Consider the following 25,812-nt stretch of genomic DNA (forward strand, 5'->3'; position numbering starts at 1 on the left):
GGCAGGAGCCAGGCTCGAGCCCTGCCAGACACTCTGCGATCCACCACATGAGAAACCAAAATATTTTTCTTGGTGCGGATTCGCAGCTGATGCTCTTTCGGGGCCAGCCAAACTGGTTCCCAAGATGTGGGGACAGAATGTGTGGGAAGCCCTGGATGACAAGCCGAGAGAGACACGGCTCTGGCAGCCCAGTGGGGCTGGTTCAGAGGCCACATTCGTGGAGGTGCCCCTCCGGAGGGCTGGCACAAGCAGGCTAAACCAGCTGGGATTATCCTTTCCTGCCGAACCCTCAGTGCAGACAGCACAGCACATGAGAAGCACCCAAATATTCACTGAGGAAAGAAAACAGCCTTCTTTCATTTCACAGTACTTATTAATTGCACTTTCAAGACAGGATCATTTAAAAAATCATCTGAAAATTCCTCCCTGATAAATAATACACCTCTAATTTACAACCTTTTTTTTTGATTATACAAATGAACCACATCTTTTTGAAATGAATTCTGCCCAATCCCAGGTGGATTTTTAGAGCAAATCCATTCTGGGGGCTTCTGTGGCCCCGGAACTCCAACCCCGACCCTCTTATCAGCCGGGTGCGTGGGGGTCAGTAGTCCACACCCCGCATGGCGGCCACCGTGGTGGCGAGGCGGCGGGGCAGGCCTTTGCTGACCTGTCTGTAATCCTCGGGTTTGGCCTTCAAGAGCATCACGATGTTCTGGAGGGTGCGGGACGGCTGCAGGCCCAGGGCGTCCATCACGTTGATCAGGTAGTCTGTGGGGTGGGAGCAGACAGACACAGCTCAACAGACTCAGCACCGAGAGGACAAGCCCCAAAGGCCTCGCCGCGGTAAGGGACAAGACACACCCCCAACCCCCAAGTGCTGGCTGCCAGGTCTGCCCTCAGCCCACAAGCCTTCACTCTGAGGGCTTTTCCAAGGGGTCAGACCTGCCTGTGAGCTCGGCCCGGGTCCAGGAATTCTAGTCTCATAAAGGAGTTGCCAACATCACCCCATCCCCGCCACTCCCACTGCACACTCAGCTCTACAGCCCAGCCGACCTCAGCCGAAGCTCTACCCTAGGGACTCCTGCGTTCCCAGCCCTGCTCCCCAGCGGACCCCACTGACGACATGGAAAACCCAAGGGGCCAGGAGACACAGGGCTTATCTAAGCAGCTCCCGAAGATTTCCCAGCAGAGCCCCTACAGGGGGGACTTTGGACAGTGCAGGGGGCCAGGCCTGGTGTAACGCAGTTCCCACACCTCCCAGATAACCCCTTAGGGTACGAATTAGGACAGATTACTGAGCCCACCCCCAGGCCAAGTCGATGAGCGTTTCCAAGAGAGGGTCTGAGGCTCCTGTCCTTCTGAAAAGCAGCAGTGCCCTCCAACCGGCAGGCAAGCTTGGGCAGCGCCGGCAGAGTGGAGGAGAAAAAGGGGTTTCCGAGGTCAGGGTGACCTCAGTGACTCCATCCACCTCCCGAGTCTCTACTTCCACCTGTGGATGCAGTTCGTACCCATCAGGCAGCATGTTCGGGGGATGAAGTGGGACAAGGACCGCGGATGCGCCTGGAGTGACGCGGGTGGTCAGTAACCGGCTACTCCTTCCCTTCCTCTTACTGGGCAGCACGGCTGGCCGAGCCCGAGGCAGGGCGCTCTCCAGCCCCTCCCTCTTCCTGCTCTGTGGGACTGGGAGACGCATCACCCGGCAGGTCCCTCCTTATGTTCTGATACCACCCACGTTAATCTTTTCTGCCCAACTAGGCTGGAGCTCCAGGCACGGCTCTATCTTCCCTGTGTCTTCTTTCTGAGGCCCGGCTCAGGGCAGAGCCCATAGGAGGTGCCCGCTCTGCCCTGGCTGCCTGAGTCATGTCCCAGCGAGCCGCTTCCCAGGAAGGGCACCACCAACCAGTCAGGCACCTGCCTCTGGCACATATTCACCCATAAAACTGTGAATTCCCCTCGACTGTCGGCCAGGACCTGCGAAACGGCAGCCCATGATCTACCATGACATCTTCTGTTCAGACGGCAAGAGTGCTTTCGTTACTTTTTTTTTTTTCTGGCTGTGTTGGGTCTTCGTTTCTGTGTGAGGGCTTTCTCCAGTTGCGGCAAGTGGGGGCTACTCTTCATCGCGGTGTGCGGGCCTCTCACTATCGCAGCCTCTCTTGTTGTGGAGCATAGGCTCCAGATGCGCAGGCTCAGTAGTTGTGGCTCACGGGCCTAGTTGCTCCACGGCACGTGGGATCTTCCCGGACCAGGGCACGAACCCACGTCCCCTGCATCGGCAGGCAGACTCTCAACCACTGCACCACCAGGGAAGCCCCTTGGTTTTGTTACATTTTAATGCTTAATTTGAGCGTCTTTAAGGTGGCCACACACTGCCACAGACCTCTCCGCTCTCTATCGTGTTACCACCTGGCAACTTCCCGGCCCCTAAGCACACTCCCTCACAGCATAAGCTCAGTGAGCACAGGAACTGTCCAAACCTCTCTTGCATCCCATCTCCTAGCACGATGGCTGGCACATAACAGACACTCAGTCAACGCTGAGCGAGTGAGCAGATGGATGTGGACGGCAGCTTAACGGAGGGAGATGCGATGTGGACAAGTGAACTCTAGGGACCACCCCCAAATCTCACTCACTAGTTCCGCTGGTTCTCTCCTCAATGCTCCCGCCTATACCAACGGGGACCACCGACAAACATTTGAACCTCTTCATCTCTTCTCTGAACCTGTGCCCAGTGAGATGACAAAAGCTGGCCGCTGCCCTGTAACGGCTGAGAGCTGACCACGAATTAGCACAGAGCTGGGAGCTGGGGCAGCTGGGTTCCAGGCCTGGCCCCATCACTCACTGCTCTGGGACCCGGAGCAAAGGGCCTCACGTCCATTTCTCCCTCAGCAAACAAGAGGCTGGCTCGGGCCTGGGGTCACCCAGGGCAAAGCTCTGGCTGGGTCCCCAAGGAGGTAATCTTTAAGGCTCCCACCACCCTCTCCCTCACCCGCTCCAAGAGCTGCCTCCAGCTAAAGAACAGGCAGGCAATGGACTGATACCAAGAGGCTGGGGAGACGCCCCGACCACCTGCCTGCAGTACCCCCAGCCTCAGAGCACCCTGCAGGCGGCATTATCTCCAGGGACGTGCGCCAGCAGGAGCAGGTGGGCACACGCCCCTGTGACCCGGGAGGCAGGCAGGTACTCGGATGGAGACCACGGGGCAACCCCGGCTGGGTGGCCTGGTGATGCACGTGCTCTGTGCCCCGCTTCCTCATCAGTGATGAAGGCAGGGGCGCTGAGCTCACAGGGGGTTTGAAGATTGCGTAAGCCCGTGGGTGCGTGAGCGCCTGGTTCAGCACCTGGCATGCCTGCGCACAGTGAGAGCTTATTCAACGTCAGTGTGCATGATGATTCTGTCGATGGGCAGAAGGCAAGGTGGGGCAAGGCGGCATCACACAAGTCTGCCTCACTCATCCCAACCCATCTCGGCAAAGCACCCCTTAATGGCTCTTAGCCTCGGCAGCTATCCGAGTCCACGGGGACACCTGTCAAAACACTGGTGTCTAGGCTTCTATCCTAGGCTTATTATGTCAGAATCTCTGGGGGTGGGGCCTGGGGAGTCCACATGTTTAACAAAGCTTCACGGACAAACCCAGAGCTGAAGTTGAGAGGAGAGCTGGGACGACACACCTGGAGGGCAGGGGGCCTGACGGATGCAACAGGCCAGAGCTGACCCTCCCCCCACCCGTCCCAGAGACCCACCGATGTCGGTGGCCAGCTGCTTGGTGGAGTGCGGGGTGAGCTCAGGGATCTGGAGGACCGCGTCACAGTAGGTCTGCATCGTGGCTCTGGCGATAGAGCCCAGCCAGCTGTCGGCCATGTTGTCCAGCTCGGGCAGTTCGTCCCCTGGAAAGGGAAAGAGGGTCACCAAAGAAACACAGCCTGACCAGGAAGAACCGGCCACCAACAGCTCTTATGGGGCTCTTTGGGGTGACCAGGCCCCATGATAGGTGCCACATGCAATACGCAAAGCTATAGTCTCAATGGGCAACGCAGGAAACAGAGGACAATTACATCTTAGGTCAACTGGTATTGACTCAGTACAATGAGGATTCAGAAAAGAAAGCAATCAGGTGAGGCGGGACAACCTCAGAGGTCTCAAAGGCTGGGGGCAGATGCAGCCAGGCAGGCCAGGAGGAGTTCTGCAGACAGAGCAAGAGGGAGGGGGGCCCACACCACAGGTGAGAGGGTGGAGAACTGGCACAGCCCAGCAGGAGACAGATGGCAGTGCTGAAGACACAGGCGGCACATCAGAACCGAGACCTGGGTTCAAGACCAAGCCTGCCACTAATGAGCCGGGTGCCGCCTGACTGTTTGCTTCATCGGTAAAATAGAGATAACATCAGTCCTGGCTTTTCAGGGCTGCCGTGGGAATTATATGGGGCCCTCGGCGTGGGCCCTTCCGCACGCTTAGTGCCATGCGCACAGTAGCCATTAGTGCTAGAATGATTATTGGGGGTGGGGGGAGTATGTACAGGGAGCAGAGGGAAGTGTGTTAGGGGATTGGGCTGGGTCACAGAGGGCACCCCGAGAACCACGTGCACCCCATGTAGTAGGGAGGAGGCAGTGACTGCAGGTTCCCTGCAAGGTTGTGAGAAGACGAGCCCATGTTGGGAGGGCCTGCCAGGCCAGGGAGGGGTGAAGGAGGGAGATGCAGCGGCCATCCAGGCACGAGAGGCACGGGCCTGACGCCTGAGGGCAAGGGGGATACCCCGCAGCAGAAGTGGAAAGAAGGGGAGAAATGAGAGCAACATTTTTTTATAAGTAAGTATGGAGCCAAGCAGTGGAAAATTAGAAGAAGATAAGCAAAATGCTACTACTACCACCACTAATAATAATAGTAACAGAGAATATAAAGTTACTTATAAACACCATCTGCTTAGGGAAGAGCCCAAAGGGCACGTGGGAACACGGCAACACCGGTGAGTGCAATGGTGGGATGATGTGATCTATTTTCTTTGAAAACTGTGACCTGTTTAACACAGAGCATCTGTACAATAAATACAAGCCAGAAGGCTAAAAATCAAAACAGGATAAACACAAATGAGGACAAGGACAATAATGTGTGATCTAGCGTTTCCGCCTTGGAACTGGACTGGCTATAGTGTGGCCAGAAACACAGCTGGGAGGGAGACTGGTTTGGGGGACAAAGCTTCTTCTCACTGACTCTGACCCAGAAAGGGCTGAACCTAACAGGCCAGAGCACCAAACACCTAGATTCTAGGGTTGTCGGACAGAACTGAAAGCTGATAGAAATGGATGAGAGGGAGACATGAAAATGAGTAAGAGACTTAGGCTGGTGCCTTGGGAGACCCTCCAGGTCAGGGGAAGAGGAGCCCAGAGACACAGATACATGGACACAGCGGGTGGCGGGCAGTCGTGTGTTAATTGCATTAAGTCCCATTTGTGGAGACCCTGCCGGGTCTGGCACTGTCCTGGGTGGCCCTGCCCTTCAGGCACCCTCTGGCCAGGCAACAAAGACAGACCTCAACGAGGTCAGGGCTGCAGCAGCTGCACATTCTGAGTCCAGCAGGAGCCCACAACCAGGAGCGAGTGCCTGTGCTGACTTGGACAGATGGGCAGTTTGCCAAATGCACACAAGGAAAAAGAGCATTCTGAGCAGAGAGAACAAAACTCTTTTTTTTTTTTTTTTGCGGTACGCGGGCCTCTCACTGTTGTGGCCTCTCCCGTTGCGGAGTACAGGCTCCGGACGCGCAGGCTCAGCGGCCATGGCTCACAGGCCCAGCTGCTCCGCGGCATGTGGGATCTTCCCAGACCGGGGCACGAACCCGTGTCCCCTGCATCGGCAGGCGGGCTCTCAACCACTGCGCCACCAGGGAAGCCCAGGGCAGTAGATTTTTAATCAAAACTTTTTTTTAATTTTGAAAATGAAGAAAAAATCCTTCTGAGTGGCTGGAATGTGAGCACGTGGGGCACAGGAGAGACAGAAAGGGAGGCGATGAGGCCGCAAGCACTCCCCTGGGCAGGACTGGGAAGGGTCCCCAGTGCCAGGCCACGAGGAGTTTGGATTTTGTCCTGTAGGTCCTAAGGGGCCATCAGAGGTTTTTAAGTGGGCAGGGAATCATTAGTCAGAGGGTGAGGGCAAGAACCAGGAAAGAGAAGCAAGACAGACAAAATGCAGGAAAGAAAAGAAATCTCAAGAAAAAGGGGTTTTAAAAAGGCCAGGCTGGGCTCAGCAACGCTTGAGCTTTTGCACTGACTTCAGCAATGGCCTGGCCACGACAGATGGCGGCCCCTTCCTGAGCCATAGTCCCCGCAGGGCCGGTTCTTCCCGACCGAGGGCCCACCACGCAGCAGCAGCTCCGCAGAAAGGCTGCACCTGCCCATCAGATGACCTGCCGGAACCAGGAGCTGGGCCCTCTGCCTGTCAGCCAGGCCAGAGAGAGTGCAGGAGCCTCCCGGGCCCAGTGCCACACCTGGGAAGCACTTTTTCCCAGTGCCCAGAATCATGACTCCACGGCAGCTCCGGCTGCCTCCACAGATCTCCCAAGTCCACTGCAGCCAAACCTGGTAACTCCACAAAGGAAGAGGACCATGACATGCGGAGATTGGAGTTTTCCTGCAAATGCCTCTGCTCTAACCCACTGTGTTTGTGACCCTTGGACACATCCCTTTACAATTCCCAGAGTTCAATTTCCTCACAGGAAAAAGACTCACAATGATTTTTATATCTCCCTCCTACTTATCATTTATCTAAGCCAAAAAGCTCCTATTGGCTGTTTAACCATCTGCTTCATAAAACTTTCAATGTTAAAACGGGAGAAAACTAGAACTAGTGCCAACTATTATATATAGGATGGCTAAACAATAAGGTCCTGCTACTGTATAGCACAGGGAACTATATTCAATATCCTGTGATACACCATAATGGTAAAGAATATGAAAAAATATATACGTATATGTATAATTGAATCAGTTTACTGTATACCAGAAACTAACACAACACTGCAAGTCAACTATACGTCAATAAAATTTTTTAAACTTAAAAAGTGTATTAGCCAATAGATGAAAATAAGAATCACTTGGAGCCCTTGAGTCCAAGATGGCAGCACAGGAAGACCCTGAATTCACCTCTTCCCCCAGCACACCACACCCACAACTATTCATGAAATAACACCCACTGCATAAGAACTGAAAACCAGCTGAACAGCTTCCTCCGAAGCAAGGGAGAAGAGGGCCACATGAAGATGGGGAGGAGAGGCAAGATACAGCCTCACCAAACGCCCCACACAGTAGGGCAGGATCTCATGGGCAGAGCCCCTTCCTGAGTAGCAAGAGGTCTGTCTGTGCCCCGCGTCAGGCACCCCAACCCTGGGACCTGCAGCCAGACGAAGCCCCCCAAACATGTGGCTTTGAAAGCAATGGAGTTTATGTGCAGGGGACCCGGGGGTCTGTGGGAATCTGAGGTACTCCTGTTGAGGAGCTCGTGCACAGACTCACCCCAGGAACCAGCGCAAAGGCAGCAGTTTGAGAGGTGACTGGATTCTATGCGAAGGAGATTCCGCTGCTAATCTTAAAGCATCTGCCAATGGGGCAGGGGGTATCTAGGGTTGACCTTGGGGACAAAGGGGCTGGAAAACGCCATTTTGCACTCTCCCTGTCCCTCGGGGCGCAGTGGACAGGCGCAGACATGGCCTCGGGAAAGCTGAGGGTGTGCCCCGCTCCACACTCTCCTCCCACATTGCTAAAAGCACAGGTGTGCCCTGCCCCCAGCGCTCCTTCCCAACCTTGCTAACGCCAGTGGGCAAGTGCAGTCCACACAGGGAACACCTCGACGGGCCTGGCTCTGATAACCAGAGGGGCTTGTGCTCCTGGGCACAGGACTGTAACAATCAGAAAGTCAGTTCTGGGCAGGATGTCACACCCAGGACACTATGCAGCAGACTGAGTCACATCCCCAGAGTCTGCAGGTGAAAAAGGGCCATTTAATTGTCCTGGAGCTTCAACCTGAGGGATACGCTTCAGGGCTACAGAGGTGCTCTCAGGGAAGCAGGCAGGGAGGCACCATTCTTGCACCCTCCCTTGGCCTCACCACTGCTCACTGGTACCTCCTAGCAAGGAGCTTATACACTCGTCTGAAGTCCCGATGCTTGCAACTGTTGCCCAGGAGACACCTCCAGACCTCCCAGTCTGGAGGTCAGCAGGGTCTATGATTGCAGTCCCATAGGACTGTGTACATCTGCATACTTTAAAAGCTGCTGCCTGAGGATCTGGCTTCCAATCAGCCTGAATCTGGGTGCTGAGTGAGATCATTCCCTTTGGAACACTGACAGGTCTTGGTGCATCCTCAACAACTGGAGCCTATCAAGAATAAGCCAGGCTACTCAGACAATCACAGAGGTTTGAGAGACAACCAAGAGCTAGGGAAAAGTTGAATGATAAGGCTCATCTCCTATACAAGGTCACTCCTTCAAGACTGGGAGAGGTGGCTCCTTTGCCTATTACATAGAAGCCAACATAGAGAGCCAAGCAAAATGAGGAAACAGAGGAATAATTTCCAAATGAAAGAATAAGACAAAACCTGAGAAAAAGGCCTGAATGAAACAGAGTTAAGTAATCTACCTGATAAAGAGGCCGTAAAGATGCTCACCCAACTTGGGCAAAGAATGGATAAACATAATGAGAACATCTACAAAAAGGTAGAAAATGTAAGAAAGTACCAAACAGAAGCTGCAGAGCTGAAGAATACGATAAGAGAACTAAAAAATACATTAGAGGGGTTCAATAGCAGACTAGATAAAGTAGAAGAAGAAATCACTGACCTGGAAGACAGAGCAGTGGAACTCATTCAAACAGATCAGCAAAAAGAAAAAAGAATTTTAAAAAGTGAAGATAATTTAAGAGACCTATGGGACAACATCAAGTAGATATAACATTTGCATTATAGGGGTCTCAGAAGGAGAAGAAAGAGAGAAATGGGAAGAAAGCTTATTTGAAGAAATAATGGCTAAAAACTTCCCTAACCTGGGGAAGGAAACAGACATTGAGGTCCAGGACACACAGAGTTCCAAACAAGATGAACCCAAAGAGATTCCCACCAAGATACATTATAATTAAAATGTCAGAAGTTAAAGAAAGAATCTTAAAAACAGCAAGGAAAAAAACCCAACTTGTATGTGCAAGGAAACCACCATAAGATTATCAGCTGATTTTTTTCAACAGAAACTCTGAAAGCCAGAGGGATTGGCATGTTATATTCAAAGTACTGAAAGGAAAAAACTTCCGACCCAGAATACTCTACCAGGCAAGGCTATCATCCAGAATTGAAAGAGAGATAGTTTTCAAGACAAGCAAAAGTTAAAGGAGTTCATCACCACTAAACCAGCCTTATAAGAAATATTAAAGGGTCTTCTTTAAGCTGAAAAGAAAAGGTACTAATAACAAGAAAACATGAAAATAAAAATCTCTCTGGTGAAAGATGAATATATAGTAAAGGTAGTAGATTAACTACTTATAAAGCTAGTATGAAAGTTAAAAGAAAAAAGTAGTAAAATTAACTACAATAATTAGTTAAGGGATACTCAAAATAAAAAGATGTAAAATATGACATCAAAAACATTTAACGTGACAGGGGGGAGTAAAAATGTAGAGTTTTAAAAATGCATTCAAGGGCTTCCCTGGTGGTGCAGTGGTTGAGAGTCCGCCTGCCGATGCAGGGGACGCAGGTTCGTGCCCCGGTCCAGGAAGATCCCACATGCCGCGGAGTGGCTGGGCCTGTGAGCCATGGCCACTAAGCCTGCGCGTCCGGAGCCTGTACTCCACAGCAGGAGAGGCCACAACAGTGAGAGGCCCGCGTACCAAAAAAATAAATAAATAAATAAAATGCATTCAAATTTAAGTTGCTACTGGGCTTCCCTGGTGGCGTAGTGGTTAGGAATCCACCTGTCAACGCAGGGGACACAGGTTCAAGCCCTGGTCCGGGAAGATCCCACAAGCCTCAGAGCAACTAAGCCCGTGCGCCACAGCTACTGAGCCTGCACTCTAGAGCCTGAGAGCCACAACTACTGAAGCCTGCACGCCTAAAGCCTGTGCTCCGCAACGAGAGAAGCCAATGCACTGCAACAAAGAGTAGCCCCTGCTCGCCGCAACTAGAGAAAGCCCGCATGCAACAACGAAGACCCAACGCAGCCAAAAAATAAATAAGTAAATTAAAAAAAAAAATTTAAGTTGCTACCAACTTAAATTATACTGCCATATATATATATTTGGCAGTATGCTATATATACATATTTATATATATATTTAATATATATTAGTATATTTATATATGCTAATATAGTACATATTTTTATATATACTAATATAGTATATTTTATATATGTTATATATATGTGTGTGTGTATATATATATAGAGAGAAAGAGAGAGAGAGAAAGAGAGAGAGAGAGAGAGAGAGAGAGCCACTGTTATATGTGAACCTCATAGTAAGCACAAAGCAAAAACCTACAGCAGATACACAAAATATAATGAGAAAGGAATATAAACATAATACTAAAGAAATTCATCAAACCACAAGGGAAGAGAAGAAGGAACAGAGAGGAACTACAAAACAGCCAGAAAATAATGAACAAAATGGCAGTAAGTTCATACTTATTACTTTAAATGTAAATGGACTAAATTCTCCAATTAAAAGACACAGAGTGGCTGAATGGATAAAAAACAAGACTCATCTATGCTTCCTACAAGAGACTCACTTCAGATCTAAGGACACACACAGACCGAAAGTGAAGGGATAGAAAAAGATTTTCCATGCAAATGGAAATAAAAAGAAAGCCAGTGTAGCTATATTTATATCAGACAAAACAGACTTTAAAACGAAGAATGTAATAAAAGACAAAGAATGTCATTACATAATGATTAAGGGGTCAGTCCATCAAGAGGGTGTAACATTTGTAAACATTTATGCACCCAACATATAAGTACCTAAATATATAAAGCGAATATTAACACATCTAAAGGGAGAAACTGACAGCAATACAATAATAGTAGGGGGCTTTAATATCCCACTTACATCATTGGATAGATCATCCAGACAGAAAATCAAGAAAATATCAGCCTCAAATAACCTGTTAGACTAGATGGCCACGTGTGTGTGTGTGTGTGTGTGTGTGTGTGTGTGTATGAAACGTTCCAGCCAAAAAGCAGCAGCAGCAGAATACACACTCTTCTCAAGTGTACATGGAACATTCTCCAGGACACATCACATGTTAGGCCACAAAACAAGTCAATAAATTTAAGAAGATTGAAACCATATCAAGCATCTTTTCCAATTACAATGGTATGACACTAGAAATCAAGAAGAAAACTGGAAAAATCACAAATATGTGGAGATTAAACAACATGCTACTGAACAACCGATGGGTCAATGAAGAAATCATAAGGGAAATCAAAAATACCTTGAAACAAATGAAAATGGAAGTACAACCACCCCAATCTACAGAATGCAGCAAAAGCAGTTCTAAGCAGGAAATTCAAAACAATACAGATCTACCTCAAGAAACAAGAAATTTTTCAAATAAATAATCTAACTTAACACCTAAAAGAGCTAGAAAAAAGAAGAATAAATGAAGCCCGAAGTTAGTAGAAAGAAGTAAATAATAAAGATGAAAATGGAAATAAATGAAATAGAGACTAAAAACAATAGAAAAGATCAATAAAACTAAGAGCTGGTTCTTTGAAAGGATAAACAAAATTGACAAACCTTTAGCTAGACTCACCAAGAAAAAAAGAGAGAAGTCTCAAATAAATAAAAGCAGAAATGAAAAGAGGAGAATGATACCACAGAAATACAAAGGATCATAAAAGACTACTATGAACAATTATACACCAAAAAACTGTGGATAACACAGAAGAAATGGATAACTTCCTAGAAACATACAATCTTCTAAGACTGACTCATGAAGAAATAGAAAATCTGAATAGACCAATTACTAGAAAGGAGATTGAATCAGTAATCAAAAACCTCCCAACAAACATAAGTCCAGGACAACACAGCTTCACTGGTGAATTCTACCAAACATTCAAAGAAGATTTAATACATATCCATCTCAAACTCTTCCAAAAAATTGAAGAGGGGGGAACATTTCCAAACTTAATTTATAAGAACAGCATTACTCTGATACCAAAACCAGAAAAGACACCACAAAAAAATAAAACTACAGGCCAATATCCCTGGTGAACATAAATGCAAAAATTCTCAACCAAATATCAGCAAACGAGGAAGTCCCATCAGCCTCGTGCACTACCTTCCCTCCCCTCTCTTCCTCGGCGCTGCCTATGGAGGTGGCCACCATCTCCTACTCAGCATCATGGCTGCCCTCAGACCCCTTGTGAAGCCCAAGATGGTCAAAAAGAGGACCAAGAAGTTCATCCGGCACCAGTCAGACCAATATGCCAAAATTAAGCGGAACTGGCGGAAACCCAGAGGCATTGACAACAGGATGCGCAGGAGATTCAAGGGCCAGATCTTGATGCCCAACATCGGTTACGGGAGCAACAAGAAAACAAAGCACATGCTGCCCAGCGGCTTCCGGAAGTTCCTGGTCCACAACATAAAGGAGCTTGAAGTGCTGCTGATGTGCAACAAGTCTTACTGTGCTGAGATTGTGCACAACGTCTCCTCCAAGAACCACAAAGCCATTGTGGAGAGAGCAGCCCAGCTGGCCATCAGAGTCACCAATCCCAACACCAGGCTGCACAGTGAAGAAAATGAATAGACAGCTCGTGTGCACGTTTTATTTAATAAAACTGCAAAACAGCCATCTGGCATTTCCCCCTTGGTTTTACTCTTCAGTTTGTTTGACAGCTTGTCACAGAGATTGCTCTTTTGCCTGTTCGTGCTCTGTGGAACCTTCTGTTTGGAAGGCGTTTGTAAAGGATACGTGATCCCTCCTTCATGGGGCCCAGGCCTCAGGCGCCTTGGTGAGCTCCAGGTGGGCTCGGGAAGATGTGGCCCTCAGACCATGGTAGGTTCTGAGACCCCTGGTTGAAGGACCTTCCATCTTGGAGCAAGTAGTCATTTTTAGCCTCACTTTATAAAGTTAGGAATTACCCTGTGTAGTTCTTGTGAAGATTGAGGACAATCAAGTTTCCTTTTCAACTACAGTCCTAGACCTTAGTCAACAGTACCTAGAATTCAGCTGTTATATGAGGCTAAGAGGCCATTTTTCCAAGACATGGTATTAAGTGGCAGCACAGGTCACATGGAATAGGGCATGTGGCACTCTATAGCACAAGATCGGATTTAAGGCCCTTAGTTCAGTAGATAAATGTCTTACAGATTGGCTCCTGTTCAAAACTCAGTCTGAAACATTTGAGTAAATTGTTGGTCATTGTGCGACTTCTTTGAATTGACATGGGAAGCATTCTGATAGTCTTTTGACTACTGAGTAGAGGAACTGTGCGGAGAAAACAGTAACAGTTTAGGATCTGTCCTTTATTAACCTGGGATAGCAGAAAATTCTTTGGCTTGTCGCTTAATGTTTCTGTGTCCTTGATACTAAAAACTAGAAAGGACGTGTTCACAAACCACCTGGTTACATCTCGATGGGGGGACATGAAAGGTGGTTTGTACTTTTTCATTTGTGCTTTCCTGTCTCTCAGTTTGCTACGTTAAGAGTTTTGGGATTAGAAAAAAACATTACATCTAATTCCCTACCCCACTCACCTGCCTCTGCAAAAATAATACACATTTCTGATTTATCACTGCCAATGAGAAATAAAGCATTTTGGATTCTAAAGTGTGAAAAAAATATATATATATTAGCAAACGAAATTCAACAATACATTAAAAAGATCATACACCATGATCAAGTGGGATTTATCCCAGGGATACAATATTCACAAATCAATGTGATATACCACATTGACAAAATGAAGGATAGAAATCATAGGATCATCTCAATTGACATTTGACAAAATTTGACATTTGACAAAATTCAACATCCATTTATGATAAAAGCTCTCAAAAAAGTAAGTACAGAGTGAGTATCTCAACATAATAAGGGCCGTATATGACAAACCTACAACTAATATCATACTCACTGATGAAAAGCTGAAAGTTTCTCCTCTAAGATCAGGAACAAGAGAAGGATGCCCACTCTTGCCACTTTTATTCAACTTAGTGTTGGTAGTCCTAATCATGGTAATTAGGCAAGAAAAAGAAATAAAAGGCATTCAAATAGGAAAGTAATAAGTAAAACCATCACTATTTGCAGATGACACAATTCTACATATAGAAAACGTTAAAAGACTCCAGCAAAAAACTCTTAGAACTAATAAATGAATTCAGTAAAGTTGCAGGATATAAAATCAATATACAGAATACTGATTGGGTTTCTGTACACTAATAACAAACTATCAGAAAGGGAAATCAGCAAAGGAATCCCACTTACAATTGCATCAAAAAGAAAAAATACCCAGGAGTAAATTTAACCAAGGAAGTGAACCACCTGTATACTGAAAACTGTAAGACACTGATGGAAGAAATTTAAAAAGACACATATAAGTGAACAGATATTCCAAGGTCATGGACTGGAAGAATTAATATTGTTAAAATGTCTGTACTACCCAAAGCAATCTACAGATTCAGTGCAATCCCTATCAAAATTTCAATGGCATTTTTCACAGAATTAGAACAAATAATTATAAAATTTGTATGGAACACAAAAGACCCTAAATAACCAAAGCAGTCTTGAGAAAGAAGGACAAAGCTGGAGAAATCACACTCCCTGATTTCAAACTATATTACAAAGCTACCGTAATCAAAACGGTATGGTATTGGCATAAAAACACAAAGATCAATGGAACAGATTACAGAGCCCAGAAATAAACCCACACATACATGGTCAATTAATTTGTGACAAAGGAAGCAAAAATACACAAAGTGGACAGGACAGCCTCTTCAAAAAACGGTGTTAGCAAAACTGGACAACCACATGCAAAAGAATGAAACTGGACCACTGTCTTACATCATATACAAAAATTAACTCAAAATGGATTAAAGACTTGAATGTAAAACCAAAAACCATAAAATACCTAGGCAGTAAGCTCCCTGACATTGTTCTTAGCAATATTTTTTTGGATCTGACTCCAGAGGCAATGGCAATAAAAGAAAAAATAAACAAATGAACTACATCAAACTAAAAAGCTCCTGGGGGCTTCCCTCGTGGTGCAGTGGTTAAGAACCCACCTGCCAATGCAGGGGACATGGGTTTGAGCCCTGGTCCAGGATGATCCCACATGCTGCAGAGCAACTAAGCCCATGTGCCACAACTACTGAGCCTGCACTCTAGAGCCCATGAGCCACAACTACTGAAGCCCACGTGCCTAGAGCCCGGACTCCACAACAAGAGAAGCCACAGCAATGAGAGGCCTGCACACTGCAACAAAGAGTAGTCCCCAGCTGCCACAACTACAGAAAGCCCACGCACAGCAACGAAGACCCAACACAGCCAAAAATAAATAAATAAAATAAATAAATAAATATTTAAAATAAATAAATAAAAAGCTCCTGTACAGCAAAGGAAACCATCAACAGAACAAAAAGGCAACCTACTGAATAGAAGAAGATACAGTAGTCCCCCCTTATCTGTGGTTTTGCTTTTTGAGATTTCAGTTACCTAAGGTCAACTACAGTCCAAAAACAGTAAATGGAAAATTCCAGAAAAAAAAACAATCCATATAGCAAGCTTTAAAATGCGTTAAGTAGCATGATGAAATCTCATCCTGTCCCACCCTGCCCCACCCTGTCCCGCCTGGGACATGAGTCATCCCTTTGTCCAGTGTATTGTTACTGTATATACCACCCACGCATTAGTATAGGAGAAAACACAGTATATACAGGGTTCAGTACTATCCATAGTTTCAGGCATCCATTGGCGGTCTTGGAACACATCCCCTGTGGATAAGGGGGCACTACTGTATTTGCAAATCATATAATCAGTAAGGGGCTAATATCCAAATATATAAAGAACTCATAAAACTCAATAACAAAAAACAACAATCTGATTTAAAAAATGGGCAGAGGGCTTCCCTGGTGGCGCAGTGGTTGAGAGTCTGCCTGCCGATGCAGGGGACATGGGTTCGTGCCCTGGTCCGGGAGGATCCCACATGCTGCAGAGCAACTAAGCCCGTGCGCCACAACTACTGAGCCTGTGCTCTAGGGCCTGTGTGCCACAACTACTGAGCCTGTGTGCCACAGCTACTGAAGCCCGTGTGCCTAGAGCCCATGCTCCACAACAAGAGAAGCCACTGCAATGAGAAGCCCGTCCACCGCAACAAAGAGTAGCTCCCGCTCACCACAACTAGAGAAAGCCCACGTGCAGCAACAAAGACCCAACGCAGCCAAAATTAATTAATTAATTAATTAAATTTATTTTAAAAATAAATAAATAAAAATAAAATAAAATATATGCCTGTATATATAGTCAATTTGATAGGCTGCAAAATGATCTATCCTACTTTCATTTGCAGCTCTGAGGATTATTAAAATTAAAACATTTCTTTATATGTTTTAGCTTATTTGAGTGCCTTCATGTTGTTTACTTATTTTTCCGTGGGTGTTCATCTTTTTCTTACTGACTTGTAAGAAATTTTATAAAATGAGGATATTAACCATCATCTATCATATATGTTGCTATTATTTTCCAGTTTATCATTTATCTTTCAATTTCCTTTACAGTTTCTTTTTTTTTTTTTTAATATTTATTTGTTTATTTATTTGGCTGCACCGGGTCTTAGTTGCGGCACGTGGGATCTTAGCTGCACCATGCGGGATCTTTAGTTGTGGCAGATGGGATCTAGTTCCCTGACCGGGGATCAAACCCGGGCCCCCTGCACTGGGAGCATGGAATCTTAGCCACTAGACCACCAGGGAAGTCCCCTCCTTTACAGTTTCTATCTTTCATTTCAAAAAAGTCTTCCCTTCCCTATCACGAAGATTAATATTCACTCATAGTTTAGCTTAGCAGGTTTCACATTTTAAATTTGAATTTTAAATAGAATTTTTTTTCAAAAATTATATAAGTACCATTAATATTTATAATCCTATGAAACTTATGGAGATTTTATTTGTATTACTTTTGCAAACAGTTTATGGAAATTTGACAACTATGCCTATTCTCTGTGGGATAAAAATCTTGACATATTGATTCAATCAAATGTGCTTATTATACGGAACAATTCCTCTTTTCTTCTCGTTAATTTTCCTTTTTGATCTGTCAAAGCCTAAACGAGAGGTACAAGATTTTCTCAGTACTAATGTGGTTTTGTCATACGTCTGCCAGCTTCTTCTTTATATACTTCAGTGCTGTGTTACTGGCCACATAAGGGTACCTGACTACTACAGGTTCACTGTGGAATCCACCTGTTATTGACATAAAGAATCATTTAGTCTCATTTATTATCTTTTGATTTGATTCAACTTCTTTAATAATGATGCAGTCATCTTGTTTTCTTTTTATTTGAATTTACATGAGATGTCTTTTAGCAACCCTTTATTTTTAACCTTTCGATGTGATTTTCTTTTCAGTGCAGCACCTTCTCTTGAGCTGCTGAATCCTTTATATACCAAGTGATTTTTTTTCTGTCTCTTCAGTATTACAGAGGGAGGCCTATAATGCCCAATGTTAGGGATAAGATGATTTTGGATCAGAGAGTATGTGGTCCCCGTTCAATCTGTCAGGCCCAGACAATGAGAAAAAGGAAAAGTGTTAACGTATTATATTTTTTTTACCTTGCCAGTTTAGAGACCCACGAGCCTTGGGGAGTTGGAAGCTCACTACAGCCAGAGGCATTTGGACAGAAGTGTTGTTAACCTCTACACTGAAGAGTTTATTTTTGTCTTGACAAGAAAAACTCTTCTTATGAGGTGCCACTTTACCTGACAGGTGGTCCACACAGAGGGGGAGCAAAGAGAGAGAAAACACCTGGCGGGTCCCTTGCCCTGTGACCTCCCTTCTATCACCAATGAATGCCTACGACCCCAGGCCCACCTGCCACCACCTCCCAACTGATGGCACTGGGGGAGTTCCCCAGGGATGCCCTGCATACAGTAAGCCTTCCCTAATCCACTCTGTCCCGCAGAAGTCCCTCAGAGGGTGCAAAAAGAGAACCCCAATCTTTCTCAGTCACGACTGTACACTTTGACAACTATTTCAGTGCGAGTGTGGAGGACGGGTATGATGAGGGTAAGGTGCTACAAGGGGCATGCGATCACATCCAAGCCCACCGCTCTCTTTCCTGCAGGCCTCTCTTACCTTGCTCAGGAGGAAACGGCAGCTTTCCAGCGTGCAAAGCCAGCTCTAGGGCTGAGTCCTCCTGAGTCACGAATGGCTCAAGGTTCAGGGGGAGGGACATGATATACTGCCCGATCTGAAACAAAAGAAAGCACTGTCAGCCCAACGTTGACACATGCGGCGGTAATTATTTCATGCAGTACATTTATGTGAAGGCAAATGGTGGACAGACAAAACTGCAAGACCTTACAGCAGCTCCAGGTCTGATCTTTCCAGTGTGTGGTAATACTGGTGAGGCAACATCTGAAAAAAAAGTCACCGGTAGTTTGCACATAGATCATAGATTCATCCTTCTCACTCATGGCCTCAGTTTTCTGGAATGCATTCAGTGCGAGCTCTACCTCAAATGAGTAATGGATACTGGAATGCTTTGTAAAATTTAAAGCACTTGTGTAAATATAAGTCATTATTACTGTTCATAGATGAAAAACCAGTAAGATGCTAATGTCAACAAGTGCATGGTCAAGCAAGAATTTCAATCCTGTCTTCTGGATTTGGATCTGGGTCTCTTCCTTCTAAGTGATTTAACCAGGCGAAGGAAGGAATTTTGTTGGGGAAAAAAGCAGTTTATAATTATAAATTAATCTGGAGGAAAAACTGTATGTTTTCATAATACAAACTCTAGAAAATAAACCTTCTTGGTGAGGAATCGCAAAGGCAGGGTTACAAGACATTTGGGATAAGCCCATGAGTAATTCAGGATTTGTCATGTGTTTGTCAGATACACATGACTGTCATCATGGATACATTTTAGACACTTATTTCTATTACAACTCACAACTGTTTAGCATTTTAAGGTAAGTATATGTGTCATTTCAAAATGAGGTTGATTTTCAGGTTACGACAACGTAATATATATTTTCTTAAAAAGGTATTGGAGCCTGTTGTTGATATTTTTGGCTCCATATTGATTTCACACATTCATTCCAACTTAGAGTTGATACTGATTCTGCAAGCTAAAAGTTCAAGGACTATTAGAGAAAGATCTTCTCGATCTGGCCTTACATACACCCATACGGTAGCAGGTGTCCAGAAGTTAAGACAGACTCCCAACATCTACCAGCCCAGAGGACTACAGGATGGTTACACCTTCATCTCCAAACACTTAATGTGGCCCATCGTGCTAACAAAACATGGTGTTTGGTCTCCCTTTACGGCGCTATGTACATAGATAGCAAAATGAAAAAAATCAGCACCTTTTCCTTTCATTTACTTAGTAAGTAAAACACTCTAGTTTGAGTATCTTTCACTCAAACTAGACAAGTGGTCACTTACGTCACTAATAACCACAACCACTGTACATTATTTCAGCTTGAAATGGCAACAAATTCATCATTTTTCCCCAAGGCTGGAGGAAGGGAAGGATGCTGACTTCTGGGGTTAGAATTTCTCCATTGTAATTCCACTCAGCAAGCACTTCCTGAATACCTACTATGTGCAGAGACCACAGGTATATTCCTGTATTTGGTACCCCTTTCATCTGTAGCCATCACCTCTTGGCTAAATCCACAAACCCAGCTTTACTTGAAATAAAGAATCATCATCGATATGCCTTGCATCTATGTTGTTTTATTTCTTCAAAGGATTTTCTCCTATTTCATCGCCTTATAATGCTCACACAGTTCTGTGTGGGTGAGGGCATTCACCAGCAAGGCAAAGCATCGGTTAGGTGCAAATTTTCAATAATGTGACATCTCAAACTTGAATTAATTGTCCTTAGACTGTGGGGATTGCTGTGGTTCCTAGAGAGATTCCACAATGCCAAGTTTTTCTTGGGAGTTCTGTCTATGTTTATTTCTTGGAAATCAACGTGGGAAGGGATGCTCACCATCACACCTGTAGATGTTTGTCTGCTATTCTCCCATATTCAATAAACACTCCTTGATATCCTGGCTGGGTAAGCGCAGTGACTCAGGAAAAATGAACAGCTCTGTGGTCAGAAGGACCTGGGTTTGAGTTCTGACTCTACCACTGTGTGACGTTGGGCAACTTACTTAATCTGTCGGGGCCTTGGTTTCGCCATCTCTGAAATGAGGGTGATCTCACACTTACTTCAGAGGGCTGTGGCAAAGAGAAACTAATATGCGTGAGACACACATAAAGCACCAGGCTTCCTAACAGAGTGACTGCTGAATGAGTGGCTTCCCTGCCCCACTCCCATCCCCCAGAGCCTTGGTGCTTCTGACCGCAAAACATGGCTGCCACCAACCGGCTCACAAAGTTGTTGTTAAGATAAAATTCGGTCTATACTGCACACTATCTCATGGCACCAGTAAGAGCCTAGCACTGCCCCTGCACACAGTACGTGCTCAGTAGATATTCATTTCCTGAGCCGAGGTCATCAGGAGATGACCTCATAAGGACGATGCCTACCTGGGGGCTGACAAGTGGCAGCCGGTGGGAAAAGAGCCCTGGCCTGAAAACGCCCCCTCGCCTTCCTTACTCCTCTGTGTTTAAAATCAACTCGACAGCCTTTGGAGTTCCTTCTAAGCAACATCGTTTCTGGAATCAATTTCCATTGCAATACACATGTCTCAATTCTAAAAATAAGATTATTCTCATTGGTTGTAAAGACCAACCAACATTTTTAGTTCCATCCGTCCAGGGTATTGAATAATGCCCTGAAAAACAGAGGAAAACAATTGCTGTTTTGGACTTGCTCAGTGAACAGAGAGAGGAAAGCCATCCTCCTTGCTACTCACCAGTGGGATCACACACACTTCCTCTAACTGTACAATATTTACTTCTAAAATTCCTTTGCAGGGGCCTCCCTGGTGGTCCAGTGGGTAAGACTCCATGCTCCCAATGCAGGGGGCCCGGGTTCGATCCCTGGTCGGGGAACTAGATTCCGCATGCATGCTGCAACTAAGAGTTCGCATGCCGCAACTAAGAGCCCACATGTCACAACTAAAGATCCCGCATGCTGCAACAAAGATCCCACATGCCGCAACTAAGACCCAGCGCAGCCAAAATAAATAAATAAATATTTTTAAAAATAAAATAGGGCTTCCCTGGTGGCGCAGTGGTTGAGAGTCCGCCTGCTGATGCAGGGGACACGGGTTCGTGCCCCGGTCTGGGAAGATCACACATACCGTGGAGCGGCTAGGCCTGTGAGCCATGGCCGCTGAGCCTGCGCGTCCGGAGCCTGTGCTCCGCAACGGGAGAGGCCACAGCAGTGAGAGGCCCGCGTACCGCAAAAAATAAAATAAAAATAAAATAAAATTCCTTTGTATCTATTACAACAGTCATAACTTACACAGGGGTGGGTTCTAAAGTGAGAGCTCAAGGCAGAAATTACCTATCTCAAAATCACCCCTGAAAATTGCAGAACTCCCCCATAGTGTGAGGAAGACACAGTTGGGGTCTATCATTCCTGTACAGCATTTCTTATGCTCACTGACATTTAAGAGCAATGGAGCTGGACTCATACTCTGATGCCCTCAGGCACTGGCCACACCTCATATTGAGAGGGATGGGGGAGGGGCGGGAATGTGTTCGGCTTTGAAATCAGCATGTGTTTCGTCAGCTGATTTAAGGAAATCAACCGCATTTCCTTAAAGTCATGGATATGGATGGGGACTATCCAAAAGCAAAGGTCCAGACAGAACCGATGCAGCAAGGACCGCTTTACCCAGAAGGGCCAGACAAGACAAGGTCTCAGATGCTGTGACCAGCGCAGAGAAAAGCGCACAGAGTCTCTTACATTGCTGATGTACTCGAGAGGAGTGAGACTGAAGGTGGGCAGGTCATCGGTCAGGGTTTCTCCAATGCCGGCGGTGTTCCAGCTCTAGGGGAGGAAGGAGAGGAAACAGTCAATGTCACAGCACCCAGGCAGCACGCGAAAGCACCACGTGCTGGAAACTACATGAAGAACGCAGCATCACCACAGGCACTATCTTTTCTCAGAGCTGGCCTTTGGAATCATCACCACGCGGCAGACCAGGGATTTCTCTTCTTTAAGGCATCACCTTGAAGCCTGCCATAGAGAAAGTAATTCTCTCTCTCTCTGCATCCTTTCAGATCCATAAAGCAGGAAATCCCACCTTCTTCACTCAATTGTTCCCTTCTGTGTTTACCCGCTCAGAACGTGAAAGGAAGAGTTGGATATTCTTGTTCTGAGTTTCTCTACAGGGTGAGGGCAACCGGTTAACAGCTGCTGGCACAGGTAGCCTCACTAACTCCCGGGGTCATCAGCCAGCACTCTGAAGAGACCAGGACTCCCTAAAATCCTCCACAGAGACCATATGTGAATTGGAAGCCTTGTCTGGTTGCAGGAATATCCAAACCACATTCACCAACACTGCTTTACTAAGTTAGAGGTGCTGCTTTTATTCCACCTGCTTTCTGTATCTATGTCTCAACTGACTCAGAACTCAAAGGGAAAGGGATGAGAAGGAGCCTCCAAACTCCACCAACAGCTCCTTTGTCCTCTTCAGGACCCCCTGTCTGGAGACCTGCAGCACCAACACGTCTTCTTTCATCATTCAATGGGACTATGACGTCACTGTGGGAGCCTTCCCAGCCTCCCCTACAGAGTTAGGCCAATTACCAGCACACAGGTGGTTAATTATCAGTATGGCACAGCTTTCCACAGAAATCTAGTTGCTTAATTCTTACCTGAGTCACCCTAAGGCCAGCCTGGAAAACAAGGCCCTTTCTGGCTGGACTCCTGGAGTGACTCCCAAGGTCACGTGGTAGCTGCTCTCTGCAGCCACCTGATGCCCGATCTGGTTGCTTGATCCTTTAAGGAGCTTTCCGGGAATGTCATGACCGTGTCCACCCCTGGGATTCCGGCCCAGGCCAAGCCTCAGCCATCCTCTCCACACTCTCTAGCACCAACTCGACTCTAATTTTCCTGCTCCAGACAAAGCCTTTTCTTCCCCACCCCTGCCCCTATAGTTTTCTAAACTCCTTGTTGTTGTTTTTTTATAAATGTATTTATTTGTTTTTATTTTTGGCTGTGTTGGGTCTTTGTTGCTGTGTGCGGGCTTTCTCTAGCTGTGGTGAGTGGGGCTACTCTTCGTTGCTGTGCGCGGGCTTCTCATTGCAGTGGCTTCTCTTGTTGCAGAGCACGGGCTCTAGGCACATGGACTTCAGTAGTTGTGGCACGCAGGCTCAGTAGTTGTGGCTCGTGGGCTCTAGAGCACAGCCTCAGTAGTTGTGGTGCACAGGCTCAGTTGTTCCGTGACATGTGGGATCTTCCCGGACCAGGGATCAAACCTGAGTCCCCTCCATTAGCAGGTGGATTCTTAACCACTGTGCCACCAGGGAAGCCCTCCTTGCTGTTTTTTGAGAATCCTCTTTAGTTTCAAAATACCCTACTTTTTTCAGTTAACTCCCACCCCACAGGGAAGGAACACACCGATCATGCACGTGCACCGAGTGCCCATGCGGTATAGCACCCTGTGCCAGGTTTTGTAGGGAGGAGACAAAGAATTGGCAATCTTAGTTCTTGCTCTCCTTGGGGAACCAAGACCCCTGACACACTCCCACCCTATACCCCCTACACCTACACACACACACAGGCACGCACAGGCTTCCACTTCAAGAGTTCTCAGTGGCAGAAGTTCTCAGTCAGGTTTTATACAATAAGAGTTCAGAGGAGCAACAACCTAGGGTGGCTAGAGAAGGGGCCAGCCACAGGATGCATGAGGTGCAGAGAGGGAAGGCTAGAAAGAGAATGCACAGCTGTGAACACCAGGCTAAGAAAAGGGAAAATGACGGGGCTTCCCTGGTGGCGCAGTGGTTAAGAATCCGCCTACCAGTGCAGGGGACACAGGATCGAGCCCTGGTCCGGGAAGATCCCACACGCCGCTGAGCAACTAAGCCCTCGCGCCACAACTCCTGAAGCCCGGGTGCCCAGAGCCTGTGCTCTGCATCAAGAGAAGCTGCTGCAATGAGAAGCCCGCGCACCGCAACGAAGAGTAGCCCCCGCTCACTGCAACTAGAGAAAGCCCGCGCGCAGCAACAAAGACCCAACACAACCAAAAATATATAAATAAATAAAATAAATTTTAAAAAAAGAAAAGGGAAAATGAAAGAGAGAGAGAGAGAGAAGAGGGAGGGAAGGAAGGAGGGAGGGAGGCAGATAAAGAGACAGAGATGGAAAGGTAACCTGTAGAGTTCAAAAGAGACGTAAAAGACACATCACACATCCCCCAATCCCAATGTGCAGAACTAATCTGGATCCTGATTCAAACAGTTAAATCATGACATTTATAAAACAACTGGAAATTTGAACACTGATGATATTAAGGAATTATTTTTAATTGTATTTTTTAAGGGTGATTATGATACTGTGATTATTTTTAGAGTTCTTATTTTAGATAAAGGGTATATATGAAACAGAACGGCCAGGAGTTGATCACTGACGAAACACGGTGATGAGGACACAGAGTTTATTACACTCTTCCCTCCACTCGTGCATATGTATGAAAATTTCCATAGCAAAAAGTTGTTTAAAATAGACGATCGCACTGACTGGGGGGAGCCAAGCAAGGGATCTGAATGCGGAGAGACAAAATCAGAGCGATGCTTTAGGAAGATTCACGCAGCAACTCTGAGAAGGGCTGTGGGCGGAGAGGAAGATGAAAGGCTCGAGAAACAATTCAGAGATGACGAGAACCCAAACCAGGGCAGTGGCCATGGAAACAGACAGAGACAGATTTAAAAAGAAGGAACAATACAACCTGGTGGTGAAGTCCTGGCACAGAGGGGCACAGGAGGGAGCAGAGGTGGTGAGGGTCAGTGAGGCAGAGAAGGGCAGGCCAGGAGCAAGGGCTGAGTTGTGGGGAAAGAGCACATCACCGGAGTGCATCTAAAGGACCAGCACCGTGGGCTGCAGGCCCTGGGAAGGCTTCACAGAGGAGGCGGGAGGAGCGAAGTCGGAAGGTGATCGGGTGGAGGGCAGAGGGAAAGAAGGGCCAGAGTGGAAAAGTACTTTGGAATAAGGGCGAGACAGAGTGGGCTGATGAGGGAGGGCCTGAAAAAGCAGACAGAGAGGGTGGACCTGAAGAGGGTCAATAGGGAAATGATGCAGATTATTTTTGAATTTAAAATTTCCTTCAAAGGGCCACCTGTCACCAGGTAACGCAGGTAAACCTCAACAATCTATTTTGAAAGGGAATATAGTGTTGGTTTATATTCTTGTAATGTACAAGAGCAATACAATTTACCAGCAAACATTAAAAACAAACATTGAATGACCAGGGTTTAATTTTCAAATCCTTAAGGCCAAAGTGTTTGCCTTTGTATTGTGTGCTTTCACGCTGGCACTCTGGGAGAATTCCTCCTAATCGCCAAAGCTGCCTGCGTCCATTCCCAGCGCCGGAGCCATTGTGGTGAGGCCTGAATGAGAAGGCGAGACCAGGCAACCAAGGACCGGGGCAGAACAATGAGTGTGGAATGCAGAAGTAGAGGGGAAAGGACAGGTGGGAAGCACCGAGCTGGGC

General features: G+C 46.5%; 1 protein-coding gene and 1 pseudogene across 2 annotated transcripts in view; one reads left to right on the forward strand and one right to left on the reverse strand.

Annotated features, from left to right (window-relative positions):
* Positions 1 to 354: 354 nt before the first annotated feature.
* COG7 (component of oligomeric golgi complex 7) overlaps positions 355 to 25,812 on the reverse strand; it is an 83,279-nt gene continuing 57,821 nt past the window's right edge. The window contains exons 14-17 of one of the 2 annotated variants that reach the window (XM_029220800.1): positions 22,065 to 22,148; positions 18,323 to 18,437; positions 3,748 to 3,891; positions 355 to 771 (exon numbers count right to left, since the gene is read on the reverse strand). In XM_029220800.1, the coding sequence (XP_029076633.1) occupies positions 605 to 771; positions 3,748 to 3,891; positions 18,323 to 18,437; positions 22,065 to 22,148 (510 nt within the window). In that variant the 3' untranslated portion in view covers positions 355 to 604. The remainder of the gene's footprint in view (positions 772 to 3,747; positions 3,892 to 18,322; positions 18,438 to 22,064; positions 22,149 to 25,812) is intronic. The other variant, XM_029220801.1, reaches the window with a different exon arrangement.
* Positions 12,179 to 13,676, forward strand: LOC114894254 (annotated as a pseudogene).

Source organism: Monodon monoceros, unplaced genomic scaffold, assembly GCF_005190385.1.
Source record: "Monodon monoceros isolate NGI ecotype Baffin Bay Population unplaced genomic scaffold, NGI_Narwhal_1 Super_Scaffold_13, whole genome shotgun sequence".
Lineage (NCBI taxonomy): Eukaryota > Metazoa > Chordata > Mammalia > Artiodactyla > Monodontidae > Monodon > Monodon monoceros.